General features: G+C 42.2%; 1 protein-coding gene across 2 annotated transcripts in view; it reads right to left on the bottom strand.

Annotated features, from left to right (window-relative positions):
* The window catches only part of ADAMTS12 (ADAM metallopeptidase with thrombospondin type 1 motif 12), a 260830-nt gene that overhangs the window by 88514 nt on the left and 153272 nt on the right, over positions 1 to 19044 (bottom strand). Inside the window, exons 7-10 of one of the 2 annotated variants that reach the window (XM_006116518.4) lie at positions 15032 to 15181; positions 12935 to 13078; positions 11840 to 11984; positions 2753 to 2845 (exon numbers count right to left, since the gene is read on the bottom strand). In XM_006116518.4, coding sequence (XP_006116580.2) covers positions 2753 to 2845; positions 11840 to 11984; positions 12935 to 13078; positions 15032 to 15181 — 532 coding nt within the window. The remainder of the gene's footprint in view (positions 1 to 2752; positions 2846 to 11839; positions 11985 to 12934; positions 13079 to 15031; positions 15182 to 19044) is intronic. The other variant, XM_006116519.4, reaches the window with a different exon arrangement.

Genomic DNA, 19044 nt, shown 5'->3' with positions numbered 1-19044 from the left:
GTAACAGAACCAAGCACAATTTAAAAGAACTTCAGCCGGTCATAAGGGACAGGTATAGGAATACACCCTGCCCTGACCATCGTCCGACACAGCTCCAGCTCCACTCTCTGCTACTCTGCCTCCAGCTCCCTTGGCCGCTTCCCTGGCCCCTCTGGTTCTGTGGCTGCAGCTCTGCTCTCTGGGGATGTGTCTCAGGTGCTTGTTACTGCAGCCCTCTTTCAGGACAGGATCTGCTCTCTCAGCTATTCCTATGGTTCTCTCTGTCTGGCATGTCTCTGCTCCCTAGCTCAGCCTGGACCCTGCTCGCTCCTTAGCTCAGCCCCACTCTGTGTCTGACCCAGGCAATTACAGCTCACATGGAGGCTAGAAACCCCTCCCCCCCGGCCTCCTGACTCCCTCATTAGCCCACCAGCTCTGTCAGTCAGGCTCACCTCAATGGCCTCTTCCCATTGTTCCCCGAGTTCTGATTTCCCATTCACCTTTTCAGTACTGGGAGCAAGCTAACCAAACCAAACCAAACCAACCCCACTGAGTTTTAATGAGGAGCCAACAGTCCTCTTCCACAAACATAATTTTTTTTAATTAAATTATAGCAAATATACAACTTCTGTAATTGCTTTCAATGATTCAGCAATAGAAAGTACTGCTGTTGTGTCTTTCAATCCCCTTCTCTGTCTATGAAGATGTCTAGCTAGTTCAGAATCAGTATTTATTCTGATAGTCTTGGTATCCATTCCCTGTGTATACTATACTTTGATTTAAATAAGCCATTGAATTCTAGGTTCTAAGGATCTAAACGCTTTCCTGTGCTGTCCACCTTAGAGAGACCATTCCCATCTCAATAGCTCTAGGCTATGTTTATATCTACTATACTCTCCGCAACAGTGTTTCCCATCCATTTAGATAGATACCTAGCATTCCATTGAGAATATCATATGAATCTATATTCCCCCAACCTTTCCTTCCTTGCTTTCCAAATCCCCACTCTTGAAGAAAACCCTCTCTCCTGTGGTCACCTGCTCCAATCCATTAGTAGTTCAGTAATCATTAGCCCCACACTGATTCACGCTGTTATGCTGCTCTGGCTCAGAGGCATTCTAGAGTGAATTTTGCCATGGCAAATCACCATTCAGCACCAGGTGATTTCTTTTCCTTGCCAATGGAGGATTTTGCCCTACAGGGTATTTACAGGAACTCTGAAATGTTATTATTCAACCACACTGTTTACTGCTCCTTCTGGGAAAGTATCCCCAGATAAATAGCTGATTATCCCCGCACTGGTCAGGAAAACTTTCCTGATATTCTGCTCTGAAACTTTCCATTTCTTTCATTTCCTTTCAGTCCTCTTATTTAAACTGCAAATTCATTCTATGAGTCCCAGTATTGAACCTTTCTATAAAGGCTTTCCTCCAGACTGGGAGGTTGGATGGGTCCTTCTTCATTGGAACTATTGACTTGTCTGAGCAACAACAACAGATGGGGCAAACCTGAACATCTTTCATGGTCTGTGGAAGTTATTCCAGAATAAGATAGGGTGCAAATGTGAAGTGGATGAACTATTTGGAAATAATGATGTTGACAACTCCTCATAGGCAATTTGAGGGGGGCAGCCAGGGGAATGGCCCTCTTTACCACAGAATCACAGCACCAAGAGTTGTTCAATTAACAAGACGGAGAGGAATTAGATTCATCTCATGAAATCCTGATTAAAGACATATTCCTGAGAGGACCTGAGCACTCCTTACTCCCACTAAAGTGCTTGTCATGTTTTAGAATTGAACCTCCAAATAATTTAATAACTATGCATTTCACATCTTCCTGTACAAGACAGCTAGTGCAATAGTGACAACACCTGGGTCATGGAGATGGAGTGTGGTGCTTTGGATTCCAGCAACAAGACAAATTCAGAACACCTCAGAGGTTTCTGACTCCCTTAGCAAGCAGAGGCCATGAATCGCATTAAAAAGTATTGAGGTCAGATCTTACAGCCCCTATGAACTAGGACGTTGAGCTCCTGCTGGCTAGCAATAAACTTTGATCAAAAAGAAAGCATAGTCCCCTCAGTTGGAAGAAAAACAGTAAGGTAATGATAATAAAAGCAAGCGGAGAAAGGTCAGGGTTTAAGATTAAAATCAGAGAAAAATGTTACTACGAGTGAACTCCATTAAGCAATAGAAAACATGAAATGCTGGAAAAACTCAGCAACACAAAGATATGAGACATCTCTCAGTATGCCACTTAGTTTAATCTATGACAATGACAAAACCCATTGGCTACGTCTAGACTGGCATGATTTTCCGCAAATACTTTTAATGGAAAAGTTTTCCATTAAAAGCATTTGTGGAAAAGAGCATCTAGATTAGCAAGGACACTTTTCCGCAAAAGCACTTTTTGTGGAAAAGCATCCGTGCCAATCTAGACGCACTTTTCCGCAAAAAAGCCCCGATTGCCATTTTCGCGATTGGGGCTTTTTTGCGCAAAACAAATCTGAGCTGTCTACACTGGCCCTTTTGCGCAAAAGCTTTGCGCAAAAGGACTTTTGCCCGAACGGGAGCAGCATAGCATTTCTGCAAGAAGCATTGATTTCAGACAGTAGGAAGTCAGTGTTCTTGCGGAAATTCAAGTGGCCAGTGTAGACAGCTGGCAAGTTTTTCCACAAAAGCACCTGCTTTTGCGGAAAAACTTGCCAGTCTAGACGAAGCCATCATGTTTTCTTATCTTCATGTTAATATAAAAGAAGCCTGTAAATCACCTTGTTTTCTCCACATCTAGTTCCATCTGCAGCAGCCTCCAGTTTTGAGCGGCAGGAACCTTTCACTGAGCACCAGAGCGTCTGGCAAATATTCTGTAAGAAGGAGAGCGAATTGGAGTTGTCTCCAGAAGAGTTGAAACTCCCAGGCTGCAATTTTCAAAAGTCATCAAGGATTTGTGGGTATTTTAATTTGTGATACCTTTAAAGGGCTTGACTTCAAGCAGTCAGGTTACTTAGAACTTTTTGAAAACTAGGCTCCTTGAAAGTTATTGCAAGATCAGATACACCAAATCTCTAGTCTCTGTTTAAAATTTTAGCCACAGAACTTTTACTCATCATTATTGTCCTGTCATGGATCTGTGTACAAATACAAAATTGTGACCATACTGGCTGTGTCTACACTGGCAAGGCGCTTTTGCGCAAAAACTTGCCACCTGTCTACACTGGCCGCGAGTTCTTGCGCAAGAACACTGACGTTCTAATGTAAGAAATCAGTGCTTCTTGCGCAAGAACTATGACGCTCCCACTCAAGAATAAGCCCTCTCGTGCAAGTGTTCTTGCGCAAGAGGCCAGTGTAGACAGGCAACATGAATTTCTTGCGCAAGAAAGCCCGATGGCTAAAATGGCCATCGGAGCTTTCTTGCGCAAGAGAGCGTCTACACTGCCATGGATGCTTTTGCGCAAAAGCACCTCTCTTGCACAAAAGCACATGCCAGTGTAGACGCTCTCTTGTGCAAATATTTTAACGCAAAAACTCTTGCGTTAAAAATAGTTGTGCAAAATTTTGCCAATGTAGACGTAGCTATTGTGTCCAGCTGACTGAATTAGAGTTCTCTTGAGAGTTTGAAAGTTCTTCCTGCTCTCTCAACCGGCGTGCCCCCTAACAACTGAATGTTCATTTGAAAAAAGTTTGAGCATATTGAGCATATTGCAGATGCACAAGCAGCCTCAAGAGGAGAAAATGTATGATGAGACCCACTGCTGACTAGACCATTAAAAATCTGGTCAACTGTGCTGCAGAGCCAAGTAAGACTAGTCCCCACCTGTCCTGGCACAACACTGCACCTCACAAGCAGCTAACAGGTCTGGCTAATAGCTGGGAGGACCACAGAACTCCGCACTCTGCCTCTGTCCCGTGGACCAGTCCTCAACTAATGGGAGCTTGGGGAGGGGGAACAGTAGCTGGGGGCAGAGGCAGCACATGGAGCCTCCTCCCACCCCCATAGTCTAGATGATGGACCGACTGGCTACTTCCAAGTGCAGCATGGCACCAGGATAGGCAGGGAATCTATCTTAGCCTCAAGGAGCCATTGGTCGGGAGCTGTGTCAGAGGTAAGCCCATGCCCCAACCCTGCCTCCCCAAGCCCACAGCCTACACCCCTGTTGAAGCCCTCACCCCCTCCTGCACCTCAGCCTCCTCTCCCATCCCAATGAAAGTGAATGAGGGTAGGAGAGAGTGAGCCACTGAGGCAGGGGGAATGTAATGAGTGTGCTCAGGGCTTAAGGGAAGGGCTGGTGCAGGAGCAGGGCCTCGGGGAAAAGGCATGACTGGAGTGTTCAGTTTTGTGTGATTAGAAAGCTGGCAATCCTAGCAAGCACCCAGACATTTCAGTGGGCACTCACTTGCAAAAAGACTGTTGAAAAGTAAGTTAGGACCTCAGGTTTGGCTGGTATTTCTCCTTTCTGGACTGAGCTGTCATTAGACATTTCTTATTGTTGTCTAATATCTGTAATTCATATTTAGTCCGATGCACCTTAATTTTCATCCCTTTTTAGTTTTATTATAGTATATGGGTTTTTTTCCTACTGAGCAATTGTGTGTGCGCGCGTGTGTCTGTATAAATAAATGGTCATTATATATAAATAGCAACTGTACACAAACACATGTGTTATTAAAATTAAAAATGAGCTTTAAGGGGCAAAATCTGGATGTAGTTCAGGAATTTAAGCCCTCCCAGCATACATATTACAAGTAAATTTCATATCTAGGGTTTTGGTTCAACCTTTTATAGAAGTGAGGCCAAATTATCAAAACAGTTCAGCACACACTGTTGGTCACAGATTTTCAGAAAAGCTCAGTTACTATTTTGGCATTGGAAGGCTGTGCCTACATTGGTGTGATCTTGAGCAAAAGCAGCCGCTTTTGCACCAAAACTTGCTGCCTGTCTACACTGGCTGCGAGTTCTTGTGCAAGAACACTGATGTTCTAATGTATGAAATCAGTGCTTCTGGCACAAGAACTATGATGCTCCCTCTCAGGAATAAGCTCTCTTGCGCAATTGTTCTTGTGAAAGAGGCCAGTGTAGACAGGCAACATGAATTTCTTGCGCAAGAAACCCCTATGGTTAAAATGGCCACTAGAGCTTTCTTGCGCAAGAGAGCGTCTACACTGGCACGGATACTCTTGCGCAAAAGCACATGCCAGTGTAGATGCTCTCTTCTGGAAGAGTTTTTGCACAAGAACTCTTCCGCGAAAGTGTTCGTGTGCAAAATCATGCCAATGTAGACGTAGCCTGTTGGTAAAAATTTTGTTAACATTATATCACTTATTGCTCACCTTTATACATTTATACCGTATGCTCTCCATGTTTGAACACCACATTGTGCTCTCCACTTTTCCTTTTCCATTGTGCTTTTGTGGAAAAACTTGCCAGCTGTCCACACTTGCTGCTTGAATTTCCGCAAGAACACTGACTTCCTACTGTCTGAAATCAGTGCTTCTTGTGGAAATACTATGCTGCTCCCATTCGGGCAAAAGTCCTTTTGCGCAAAGCTTTTGCGCAAAAGGGCCAGTGTAGATGGCTCAGATTTGTTTTGTACAAAACCACCCCGATTACGAAAATGGCGATCAGGGCTTTTTTGCGGAAAAGCGTGTCTAAATTGGCATGGACGCTTTTCCGCAAAAAGTGCTTTTGCGGAAAAGCGTCTGTGCCAATCTAGATGCTCTTTTCCGCAAATGCTTTTAACGGAAAACTTTGCCAGTCTAGATGTAGCCTATATGTTTTGTAGTAAGGACCCCTCTTTCCCTTGACATACTCTGAACTTCTCCCCTTGGTAGGAAGTGTTTTGGTAAAACACCTCTTCTCCCATCTGCAGTGTCATCTGGGCAGTCAGCCTTCCTCTTAGCAGGGCTTGGGCTGGTAATCTTTTCCTGGGGTAGGGAAGCCCAGTTTCTCACTTACTGGTTGTCTCCTCCTTCAGTAGCTGTTGGTGTTTCTGTCTACCTGTCACTCCTATCCTTTCCAGCTAACAGGAGAGGCTTTTAAAGGTCTCAGGCAGGTCTGAAGTGGAATCAGCTGATCCTAATTGTTCTAAGATAGAGCTGACAAGGGGTTGTCTTACCTGGGATAGGGCTTCCAGCTTGCCCTGCAGTAATCCACTTCTAATTAACAGCAGAGTTGTCTTTTTACCCAGCTAGAGCTGCCTTTTCCCACTCTATTGCAGCCCTCAGGTTTGACTTTGTCACAGTATGTAATCATTAAAATTAATATTTTTTCTTAAGAAGTATTAACTGTGGAATGCAGCACCAATTGCAGCTGCACACGTGGGCCTCGGGGGGGGGGGGAAATCTGGGAACCCCATTTTAGGGAGCATTTGGGGACACTACATTTTTTGGGATGTAGTCACAGAATTAAAATCTGTTCTGGATGTCTGGTCTACCAGGGTGCATGGAATTTTTGTTTTTCATGGAATATGTTTTGTTCTCTGTGTGAAAGGTACTCTGCTACTATATACTCAAGAAGAAATACAATCAAAAGTGTACTTTTTATCTTTCATCCACTAGAATAGCTTGCTGGATTATTAGAAATGGGCTTTAAAATGAGTACATCCTGCTGCTGGCAGTTTCATTTTCACATTGGGAAAAAATCCATAGATTTTATAGACAAATATTTTCTTCCAAAAGTTAGGGTATGTCTACACTACCCCGCTAGTTCGAACTAGCGGGGTAATGTATGCATACCAAACTTGCTAATGAAGCCCGGGATTTGAATTTCCCGGGCTTCATTAGCATAAAGCTGGCTCCGCCATTTTTAAAAGCCGGCTAGTGCGAACCCCGTGCCGCGCGGCTACACGCGGCACAGGGTTCGCACTAGCCGGCTTTTAAAAATGGCGGAGCCAGCTTTATGCTAATGAAGCCCGGGAAATTCAAATCCCGGGCTCCATTAGCAAGTTCGGTATGCATACATTACCCCGCTAGTTCGAACTAGCGGGGTAGTGTAGACATACCCTTAGGGATTTAGGAAGGAAACTCATTAGCTTTCATAGAAGCTTTCCAAATAAGTCATCATGCATATGAATTTTCCCCGTCATTAACAATGCTAGGCATACCACACATACCATAGAAGATACAGCACAGACAAACAGATAAACGTTCCCAAATATATAGTGGATTATGTATCCGCTAGCAACCTAAATGACTTCTAATTTCAGAGGTTGGAGATGAACATAGGAGATAGCTGTGTAGAGAGTCTCTGGGTTAAGCTAAAAGGGGTAAAAAACGAGGGTGATATCATGCTAGGAGTCTACTACAGGCCACCTAGCCAGGTGGAAGAGGTGGATGAGGCCTTTTTTAAACAATTAACAAAACTATCCAAAGCCCAAGATTTGGTGGTGATGGGGGACTTCAACTATCCAGACATATGTTGGGAAACTAACACAGCGAGGCACAGGCTATCCAAGAAGTTTCTGGACTGCATTGGAGACAACTTTCTGTTTCAGAAGGTTGAAAAAGCTACCAGAGGAGAAGCTGTTCTGGATTTGGTTTTAACAAATAGGGAGGAACTAGTTGAGAACTTGAAAGTGGAAGACAGTATAGGGGACAGTGATCACGAAATAATAGAGTTCATGATCTTAAGGAAAGGTAGAAGGGAGACCAGCACAATTGAGGTAATGGATTTCAGGAAGGCAGATTTTGATAAGCTCAGAGAACTTGTAGGTAAGGTCCCATGGGAAGCAAGACTGAAGGGAAAAACAACTGAGGAGAGTTGGAAGTATTTCAAAGGGACGTTGTTAAGGGCCCAAAAGCAAACAATTCTGCTGTGTAGGAAAGATAGAAAATATGGCAAAAGACCAGCTTGGCTTAACAAGGAGATCTTGCACGATCTCAAAATAAAAAAGGAGTCATATAAAAAATGGAAACTAGGACAACTAACAAAGGATGAATATAAGCAAGCAACACGGGAATGCAGGGGCAAGATTAGAAAGGCAAAGGCACAAAATGAGATCAAACTAGCTACAGGCATAAAGGGAAAGAAGAAGACCTTTTATAAATACATTAAAAGCAAGAGGAAGACCAAGGACAGGGTAGGCCCACTGCTTAGTGAGGAGGGAGAAGCAGTAACAGGAAACTTGGAAATGGCGGAGATGCTCAATGACTTCTTTGTTTCGGTCTTCACGGAGAAGTCTGGAGGTGTGCCTAACGTAGTGAATACAAGCAGAGAGAGGGTAAGTTTAGAAGATAGGATACACAAAGAACAAGTTAAAAATCACTTAGGAAAGTTAGATGTCAGCAAGTCACCAGGTCCTGATGAAATGCATCCCAGGATACTCAAGGAGCTGATAGAGGAGGTATCTGAGCCTTTAGCTATGATCTTTGAAAAATCATGGCAGACAGGGGAGATTCCAGAAGACTGGAAAAGGGCAAATATTGTGCCCATCTATAAAAAGGGGAATAAGAACAACCCAGGAAATTATAGACCGGTCAGTTTAACGTCTGTCCCAGGGAAGATAATGGAGCAGGTAATTAAGGAAATTATATGCAAACACTTGGAAAGTAATAAAGTGATAGGGAATAGCCAGCATGGGTTTGTGAAGAACAAGTCATGCCAAACTAATCTGATAGTTTTCTTTGATAAGATAACGAGCCTTGTGGATAAGGGAGAAGCGGTGGATGTCATATACCTAGACTTTAGTAAGGCATTTGATACGGTCTCACATGATATTCTTATTGATAAACTAGGCAAATATAACTTAGATAGGGCCACGATAAGGTGGGTGCATAATTGGCTGGATAACCGTAGTCAGAGAGTGGTTGTTAACGGTTCTAAATCCTGCTGGAAAGGGATAACAAGTGGAGTTCCTCAAGGGTCTGTTTTGGGACCCGTACTATTCAATATCTTCATCAATGATGTAGATATTGGGATAGAGAGTACGCTTATTAAGTTTGCAGATGATACCAAACTGGGTGGGGTTGCGACTTCTTTGGAGGATAGGGACATAATTCAAAATGACCTTAGCAAGTTAGAGAAATGGTCAGAGGTAAACAGGATGAGGTTTAATAAAGAGAAATGCAAAGTGCTCCACTTAGGAAGGAACAATCAGTTCCATACATACAAGATGGGAAGCGACTGTCTAGGAAGGAGCATGGCGGAAAGGGATCTAGGGGTCATAGTGGACCACAAGTTGAATATGAGTCAACAGTGTGATGCTGTTGCAAAAAAAGCAAATATGATTCTAGGTTGTATCAACAGGTGTGTTGTAAGCAAAACTCGTGAAGTCATTCTGCCGCTCTACTCTGCACTAGTTAGGCCTCAGCTGGAGTACTGTGTCCAGTTCTGGGCGCCACATTTCAAGAAAGATGTGGAGAAATTGGAAAGGGTACAGAGAAGAGCGACAAGAATGATTAAAGGTTTAGAGAACATGACCTATGAAGCCAGGCTTCATGAACTGGGCTTGTTTAGTTTGGAAAAAAGAAGATTAAGGGGGGACATGATAGCGGTTTTCAAATATCTAAAAGGGTGCCACAAGGAGGAAGGAGAAAATTTGTTCCTCTTGGTTTCTGAGGACAGGACAAGGAGTAATGGGCTTAAAGTGCAGCAGGGGAGGTTTCGATTGGACATTAGGAAAAAATTCCTAACTGTCAGGGTGGTCAAATATTGGAATAAATTGCCAAGGGAGGTGGTGGAATCTCCCTCTCTGGAGATATTTAAGAACAGGTTAGATAGACATCTGTCAGGGATGGTGTAGGTGGAGCTTGGTCCTGCCTTGAGGGCGGGGGGCTGGACTCGATGACCTCTCGAGGTCCCTTCCAGTCCTATGATTCTATGATTCTATGATTCTAGGTTAAGCACCAAATTCCAATCTCATTACAATCGATGGGCATTTTGGAGATAAAGATTCAGTGACAAGACATTAACTACCAGTTTTTCCGAGGTGCAGATTGCCTGTCGCTCTCATTGTTTCAAAGGGAGTGGTGGGGTGCTCTGCTTGTTGGAAAAAAAGGCAGCCCATTAATGTTTCATTTTCTTCCTCAGTATAGTGGGGATACTGTCTACCCGCTTCACTTGGTGCTGGTTATAAACCCTGCTCAAAGTGTTCATGTCAATATAGAAAGAAAATCCTTAGCCAAATTCAGGCAAATGCAGCTAAGTGTAAGCAGACACATGGGAATTCGCTAGACCTGTAAACAGTAGGGTAAGCTACACACTGAGTGCAAGTTGGTCAGAAAGCTGGCATTAAAGCAGGAGTGGCAAAAGCTCCCTGAAAGTGGGGGGCATAGATGCCCAAACCACGGCCACATCTCCCTAACTGCCCCTTTCTGCTGAGGCCCCACCTTCTCACCTACGTGAGTAAAGACATGCCTGAGGGGTGTGGATATGCACCTGAGTACCTACCCAAGAGGACTCTCTTTCAGCCTAAGCTCTGCTTCCTGACTACATTGTTATTTTTAGCACGGTAGTATTCTACTGCCTCCCTGCCACAGGGAAAGTTTCCAGCAGCGGGGAAAGGATCCAGCAGCAGAGAATTGCTGAAACCTTTCCCAACAGCTTCGCCTCTGCCAGAGCCTTTCATTGCCACAAGCCTTTCATTGCCACAAAGTGGTTGCACATCACAGCATGGATCATTGTGGCATGCAGTCACACGTGCCTTGCAAGTCAACTAGAGTTAATTTTACATGCCCTTGACTCTTCAATCTGTGACAACATGATGGTAAATTATCCTTTCATATAGGCTTGCATCCCCAGGACACAAAACCATTTCAAGATAATCAATGTAAAATACCCACTTTTTGCTGATTTCACTGTAGGATTGAGCAGAATATGCAATTCTTTGCTCTTTTGTTACCTGAAAAATAGAGGCCTTGCAGTAAAAACATTACAAATTAATTTACTGACATATATTTATTTATAAATCAACTAGTCAAGAGATACCAAATGCAAAGGCCTGTTTGTTCACTTTAAGCAGAGACACAACTGACAATGTAAAATACTTTAATTTCCGATCTGTACAAAAAGAAATTATAGCAGTAAAGAACAGCTGTGAAACATGTAATGAACACATTATTTCAATACATGATTCAGCTTCAATTGCTGCAATTCAGCACTGTAACCCATACTGCTCATTATGACTGAGAAGATTAATCAGCAATGTATAATACTGCCAATATTAAATAATAGTGAGTAGATGAGGATAAATGTAGTGATCATAATAAAAAAAGTAATCAAGATGATTTTTGCAAACCACTGTTTTTAGGTTAAGGAGTGATACTGGATGCCTTACTTGGTAAATCACCTATTGCCTTCAATTGTCCACACAAGTGACTTCCTGATGCGTATGCAAATGAAAGTTTTTATAAGCATACCTATTGCACCTCTTTCCTAAACAATTTAGTCCATAACAAAAATGGGCAAAAGTAAGGAATACAAAGCCAAATACTGCTCTGAGATTTGTTCAAATGATTCTCACAGAAGTTGAGCAAGTGTAGCCAATTAATGAATTTGACCAAATGATTGCTAGCCAATGGGACAGATATGCCAAAATGCTTAAGCTGCTTTTGAAAATGGGACATAGATTTCTAAGTCATAAAGATTCTGTTTATACGCTTACCCAAGAGTTATAATGTATATTTACCAATTACACCACTTTACCATTGAAATGCAGTCACATCTGCACAGAACATAGTAACCATTCAATAATATTCCAAGAAAACTACAAAACAAAATGGGACAGCCATATTCATTTGAAACTGGAGAAGAACTTTAGGTAGGCAGAATAGAATGTCCCCAAACTACAATTTAGTTAGGTCACACTAAGAAGTAAAAACTTGAATTCTTGTTAGTAGAATAGATGAAAACAAAAAGAACTCACATCCATCTCTTCACAGAAAGTAGCTGTGGGGCCGTACTGCAGCTGGCATTGGTGATGTACATCATAGATTACTCCTGGGGCAATGAGTGTTGACTTTAAATCTTTCTTTTTTGGGATATCATCTAGACAGAATCCCCATCCTCGACTAAAGATCAAATTGGAAATTAAATGAAACCAAACAATCATGTGCTTGTAATTGTAATTATAAATTTTAAAAAATAATTCAACTTTACATTTCTAATCATGAATGGCATTTTCCCATATGTTTTTTCAGAAACAAGACTTCTAGATTTCAAGATGGACCTGGGGAATTTTGCAAATAATTCTTATTTTCAGTAATGTTTTAGGAACCTCAGATAAAAGCAAAGAACTTAAAAAAACCTGGGAGGACCTGCCATTGAGGAGCAACCTGGGTATTAATACTTGGTATCTTCACCCACCCATAGCATATAGAAGGGACACTGAAGTCTGCAAAGGCAGCAGAACTGGTGTGGTTCTCGTTGGTGGGATATTGTTGCTCTTGTGTGACCTTCTCCGCAGCTCTTTCCTTCTCTGAATTATGGTGAAGGGCTCTGCCATAGCTCTCCCCAGTTCACCTTGCAGAGGAATGTTATGGAGGCAGAATGTAGTCTGTCAAATTGGAAATCGCTTCAATCATTGGATGACTTCAGGGAGAGCTGCAGCCACATTCAAAAGTCACATCAGAGTTGTCAATAGTTGGGTACTCAAAATGTGAGGCTCCTCTAATAAGAGGTCACTTTTGAAAATGTGAGCATAAGTGATTTCTCCAAGATCTCATCACCATATATCTTATCTGTAAGACGATCTTTTCTCCCAATAACTGTATGATATCTTCCGGTTACACACATTTTTAACTCAGGTTGTTGAAATCTACATCCAATCCATACATTGCACAATGTAACAATTCTTCCACTATCAATTGACCACTATTTGGTTAGATTAGGGTGTGGCATGACATGGGATCCATCAACATACCTCAAAAGGATAAAAATAATTAAGAATTCTTCCTGAACTCTTTGTTACCTTACACAGCATTCCGTTATTCGAGGTAGACATAATATTCTAATCACTCACTCGAGGAAACGTGTGATGTATTCCTTGCTGCAGGGTGACCAAGTTAGTGGAGAAGGATCATACTGCAGCTGACGGGACATAATGTATGGATGTCTTCCGACAGGCTCACAGTCATTCTCTTTTCCATCATGCTGGATACCAAAACTATAAGACATATTACCAAGCATATGAAATAGTTATTATAGCTGAAATTTACATAGCAACTTTCTTCCAAAATGCTTAGGAAAATATACAGGTATCACTTCATCCATGGAATAAAAGTAGACAAAGCCAACAGAAGTCAACACTCCTGTTAACTTCAGTGGGCTTTAGATCAGGCACACAATGCACAGCAATGTTCCATGCAGAAAGCAAAGAATAAAACTTCCTGAGTTGAAATTGTGGGAGAATGTTAGGAAGCCAAAACATAATCATCTGATTTGACTTGTGCCGGGCCCCATAGTTTATACCATGCTTAATTTGTAATGAAAGAGATGGCAAGAATCAAGCAATCAGGTGCCGGGGCCCAAGCAATTTTTAAAAAACTTTTATAATGGATACAGCAAGCCCAGAGGCAGACAATGCACTGCCAAGTCTAGAGATACTGGGGCTCAGCCCTGGCAAAAATTAACCACTGTTTATATCCTGACTCTAGCTAACAGTTCCAGGGGATTTTTAATAACCGTAGGTCTCGTGCTTTTTCCTTCATCCACTTGGCAGTGTCCATTAGTACCCTGCAGTCAGGTTTGCTGACGGGGGACACAGAGGGCAATTGCCCCAGGGTTCTGGGAAGCTCTTAGGGCTGTTTGGGGAGGCGTGGAATATTCTGTAAAGCACTGAGGCTGGCTGTCTCCAGCCCCTCCCATTCTGCCCACAGCCCCACCCCTTCTGCAAGAGCAGAGTTGGACCTCACCTTGCTCAGGGGCCCAGAAGTCGGCCCCTCACCCCCACAATGAAGTTAATTTGGTAATGATTTGGAGAGAAGGATGGTGCCTGGAGAACATGTCTAACACTTCCTGCAGCACTTTGTTCTTAAGGCCAAAACCCAGCATAATCTATTAAATTGGATGAGCTCACAGCACTGAGCAGCTTGGCTACAGGTCTGGGGTTTGCTGTGAGAGACTTTTCAAAGACAAGACTGCAAGTAGGGAGTCTGGAACAATACTGAAAACAAATCTCACAAAAATTACAGGCAACATTTTGCTCAATGATTGTGTTGCAAATGAAAATAACCCCATTCACTTCAGAATAGTTATATCTGACTCACATCAGAATTTGACCCATTAATTTTTCTTGTAATAATTTCTCTGGTTACAAAACTCTTTCTTTCCTTCCTTCTTTCTCAAATAACTTCAAGGATGTCACTCTAATTTGATTTAAACAGAGGTGCATTGTAACAGACCATCCCCAAAGCAGGTCCTCCCACAACTGTTCATAACTCAGTCTTGTCTAACCTCAGCAAAGCTTTTGTCAATCCTTGTAAGAGATTTACTACTCAATAACTTTTAACAATAATAAACAAGCACCCCACTGGAAGAGCAACGTGAGCAAACTGTCACTGTAGCTCAGTACAGCCCCAGACATGGCAACTGTCCAAGGAATTAAAACCCCCAATAACTTTAGACATGTTTATTTTTTGAAGACATCACATTTAAATGACTCCAGAGCTTGGGTGGCTCTTTTCCTCTTCCACAATCTTGGAACTTTTTTTCTTACAAATTTTTTCTGTGGGTGTATGCAAAAATGAAGGCTGAGACAATGCAGGTACAGTTGTAAATCTCTGCCTAAAATAATTTCATAGGGCACTAATTAAGGATTATGACTGTCAGGCTAGAAAGCTAGAGCTGGTCATGAAGCTTCCATCTGAAGGATTTTTTACAAAAAATGCAATTTTCTGCAAAATTGAAATTTTCCACAGACTAATTTTGATTTGCCAATTTTGCATCAATTTTTCATTTTCCCCAAAGGGGAAAAAAGAATAAAAATGCTATGGCCCCTGCTATTCCAGATTACTACGATGGTCCCTTTGAATCTAAGAAGGAAATGCCATGTTAAGATAAACACATAAAACATTAAATTTGCCCCTGGCTAGACTCTACATTTCAGATCCAACTATACCTGTGTCCAAGCTCATGTGCAATAGTGAATGCCAAAGACAGCCCAGAATCTTCATTAATATTACAGCTGCGGTGAGGTTGGCACATACCAGATAGATGAGACAAGCCTAAGGTTTCACAGGGCCGATTCATGCCAGCACAAATGTCCTTTCTGTAAGCACAGCAAAGACTTGTAGGTAAGTGAGTTTGAAACTGTATTTAGTGCTCCTTACTATGGCCAATAAACCTCCGTATCATCATGCATTGGCGTTAATTTGAATTTTAAGCAAAAACGGTACAGCTGCCATTTATACCAGTATATATAGGACTTCTTATAAGTAAATATTAGTGGTAATGCCCAAAGATTGGGGTCCACTTTTGACAGGCATTATACAAATAACGAGAAGAGACATCACTCTCACAACCTCAGCAAATGGACAAAAAGAACGGGATGAGGATACAATAGACATGCAAATGAATAGAGTAAAGAATCAAACTTGCATAATTAGTTGCATGGATTGCAATTGTTTCACTGAGTTTTAACTGGGGCTGGAGCTAAGAAGGAAGGGAGTAGGAAGAGGAAAGAAGGGGGAAATGGCTGTAGTCTATATATGATCATTAGGCTGGCATTTGTAGGGCTCATTGTAGAGTTTATTCTTATGGAGGGATCTGAAGGAGGATAAAGTGGTGGCTGTATAGATTTTATCACAGTTTTTCCATGGCTGAAAGGGCAGGCAACATCAGACACAGCATGGTAGTGTTTTAGAAGCTGACTGGTGGTAGCCAAGGCTGCAAATGCAGGCAGGGAGCAGACTGAGTGTAAATTGGCATCATTTTAAGTTGCTTTCTCAGCTTGGTGGCAGGAAGTTAAATTATAAAGGGACTTGAATGTAAAGGCTTGATTAATTGGAAATTACACTTTTTTTTCCATGCAAGTGGCATTGTAATCCCTGCTGTTGGCTCAAAAAGTTCAGCTATTGTGGAGCAGAATCTTCCATTTGATGCTCAGGATAAGGTTAGAATGTGCACATCTGAGATTCAAAACAGTGAAGGTAAATGTTCCTTCCCTGCTCATTTTCCATATCCTTGTGATCATCTGTACCATTCTAAAAGGTTAGCTAGAGCTCCTCGTGACTAGCAGGTGAAGACTACATAACTAAGTACTTTGAGAACTCCCACCCTCTATGGGTATTTTTACACTGGAGCTGGACAGTTCAAATGGCAGGGACTAGCCACTCTGAGTATGATTTCACACAAATTTTTAGGTACAAACTGGGATAGCTAGCACATCTGCCACTCACACCAATATGGCTAAAGTTCTGTTTTTAGCACACTTGCTCTGATTATGTCAGTATGAGTGTGTCTACTCCAGCTGAAATGTAAACCTTCCAGCTCTGGGTTAGACACTCCCTAAATGGAAGTGAGCATGGGCTGGGCATTATGAAGTAAAGGGAGTATTATCCCAAGTCTCTTCTTAGGCAAGGACAATACTTTACTTTTTGCAATATGTGGTTTAAAATCCCTGTCTTTTGGAAAGACAGGAGAGAATGGCAACTGAATAATAAACATGCTGGGAATATTCTGTGCAATACTCTCTGTTGTAGCATCCACGATCCACTTAGTTCTTTGGAATGAAAAAAATCTTTAAATTTTTGCCTATGACAACATTCAGTGCATGACTCTGTGGATCCTCATGTTGATTACTTGAAGCTTGAGGGGTTCGTCCCTGGTATCACAGGAAGAGTCATTTTCTTCTAACACTGAACAGGGATATTTATTAGAATAAGGTAGAGTGTTACCCTTAAAGCTACTCTCTCATCCTCCCACATTAGGCCTTCTGCTTGGAATTTTCCTCAGGTCTCTTATTGCCTGGATCCCTGCTATAATTTTAAGAAAAAACTGTTTACATCAGCTCATTAATCTGGACAAGACAATTTCACCTGGAGCACCACTCAAGGACCACAGTTGATGTGGTGCTACAGGGACAGCAGCAAGCCACAGCAGGTAGCTAAATTCCTTATAGGCATCTAAGATCTGTTCTCAGCCAGCAGGGGAGTGATAATGTTCTCTGGCTAGAGATAAACAACTGAGTTCTGTAAACCAATAAAGTCTTTAGCCAAGAGACTTAATTATTCCTTCTTCATCTAATTGGATGAGTACAGGAGACCAATGAGAGAACAGAAAGGTTATTCCCCCTATGCAGTAATGGCACTTCTTTGATATATGTCCCCCGTGAGTGCTCCACTGTCCACCCACCTTCCCTTCTGCTTTGGAGTTTCCTTCTGAAACTTGCAAGCAGAGAAGGAACCCAGGGGGAACATGCAGCCTGATGCATCCTTGAGGGTGGGGATAGGATGATAGCAGCAGCACAGGCGTGGTCCGAATGGACCTGGCTAATGAAACTCTCTGATTGAAGGCATGCAGAGCATCACTAGAAGTGTGACAGAAATAATATTTATTTTTATTCTGGACATGAAGAGCTACAGTACTAACCCCAAGGCATGCAATCTACAATGGAAAGAATCAGCAGGTAAAATCAGCTCTCATCCTGTGTGGTATCTGGGATAGGGTAGTTTCCATTCCCTAGATTCCATGCGTGAATGTGTGCGAGTGTGAGTGTGTTACTGTTAGGTTGTTATATAAAGCTAGTTCTTTTTGGCAGATTAATCAGCTGGAGACCCTCTCTGTTGTCCTACTTTTTTATATGTACTGATCCTTATTCTATGCATCTGTTAGGAATGGTTACTTTGGATATGGCTACACAGCAAACAAAAACCCCCAACCAAATTAAAAACCCTATTGACAGCAAGTCACAGGGCCCGGGTCAACTAACCATGGCTTGTGCTGCAGGTCAAAAAATAGCAGTCTAGACGGTCAAGCTCAGGCTGGAGTGTGAAATCCTCCTTCCCCTCTCACTGGGATTAACAGCCCAGGTTCCAGCATGAGTTTGAATGTCAACTATTTTTAGCACAGCAACAGGGAGTCATGTGAGCCTCAGGCAGTTGAGCCAGGCTCTGAGACTCATTGCTGTAAGACTGTTTTTTTGTTTTGTTTTTGTTGTTTTGCTGTGTAGACATACCTCTTTTGTCTGGACTGATTAAGCTAAGCATGAGTGGTTTTGCTTTTACATCAAATACTTTTATTTCAGTTGATGAACAATGTAGGCTGACTAGAACTTTAATTTTCCTTTGGAAGTTTTGCATTGGCCTTATGATGTGGTGCTTAGGGGCCAAATCAAATAAAATATATTAAGTAAATGAAGCAAGTGATGTGCTGGTAGCGCGCACACACGCACACACATGCACATACACGTAATATATATAGACCTGCAAACAGCATCAGATTGCTAATAATTACAGTAGTAGTCAAGAAACTTCAATTACCAAAACTTACATCATTGTTATAAAAGTCCCAGACAAGAGCATCCTGAAACTTTGTAACAAACAGTAATCTGCAGCATCAAGTGTTTCATTCAAGTTTGTTTATATTCAAGGAAGGCTGGCCATAAAATTGTTTTTCGACAAACAAAGGATGCTTACTTTTGTACAACTGAGAAACTAAGGCCCCCATCCCTCAAACACACCTAAACACTTTTACCTTTAGAGAAGGGAGCAGTTCTGCCAAGCTTACAAGATTAGAGTCTATGTGCTTTAAAAGGTTGGACAGTTTTGTTTATAAGGCACTAGAATGGGCCTCAAGAAGGCTGGAGTTGGTTCCTTGTTCAATGCAGACTTCTTGTAGAATCTTGGGCAACTCATTTTATCTCTCAGTGGCCCTGTTTCCCATCAGTGAAGGCAGAGTGGAGGGGAATACCTTTTCCCCTACTCCAACCCTTTGTTTGTCTTGTTTCTTTAAACTATGAAATCTTAGGGCAGAGACTGTTTTTTACTATTTCTGATGTGTCTAGCACAATGGGGCCCAGATCTTGGGCTAAGCATGATCTTCCAAAGGATATCAGCAATGCAGAAGGAGAGAGGGAGGGAGGGAGAGAGAGAGAGAGACTAAATCTGTCAGACCGGTAATGGACACACTGCA

Source organism: Pelodiscus sinensis, chromosome 6 (genome assembly GCF_049634645.1).
Source record: "Pelodiscus sinensis isolate JC-2024 chromosome 6, ASM4963464v1, whole genome shotgun sequence".
NCBI lineage: Eukaryota > Metazoa > Chordata > Testudines > Trionychidae > Pelodiscus > Pelodiscus sinensis.
This window is presented reverse-complemented; position numbering and strand designations above follow the sequence as displayed.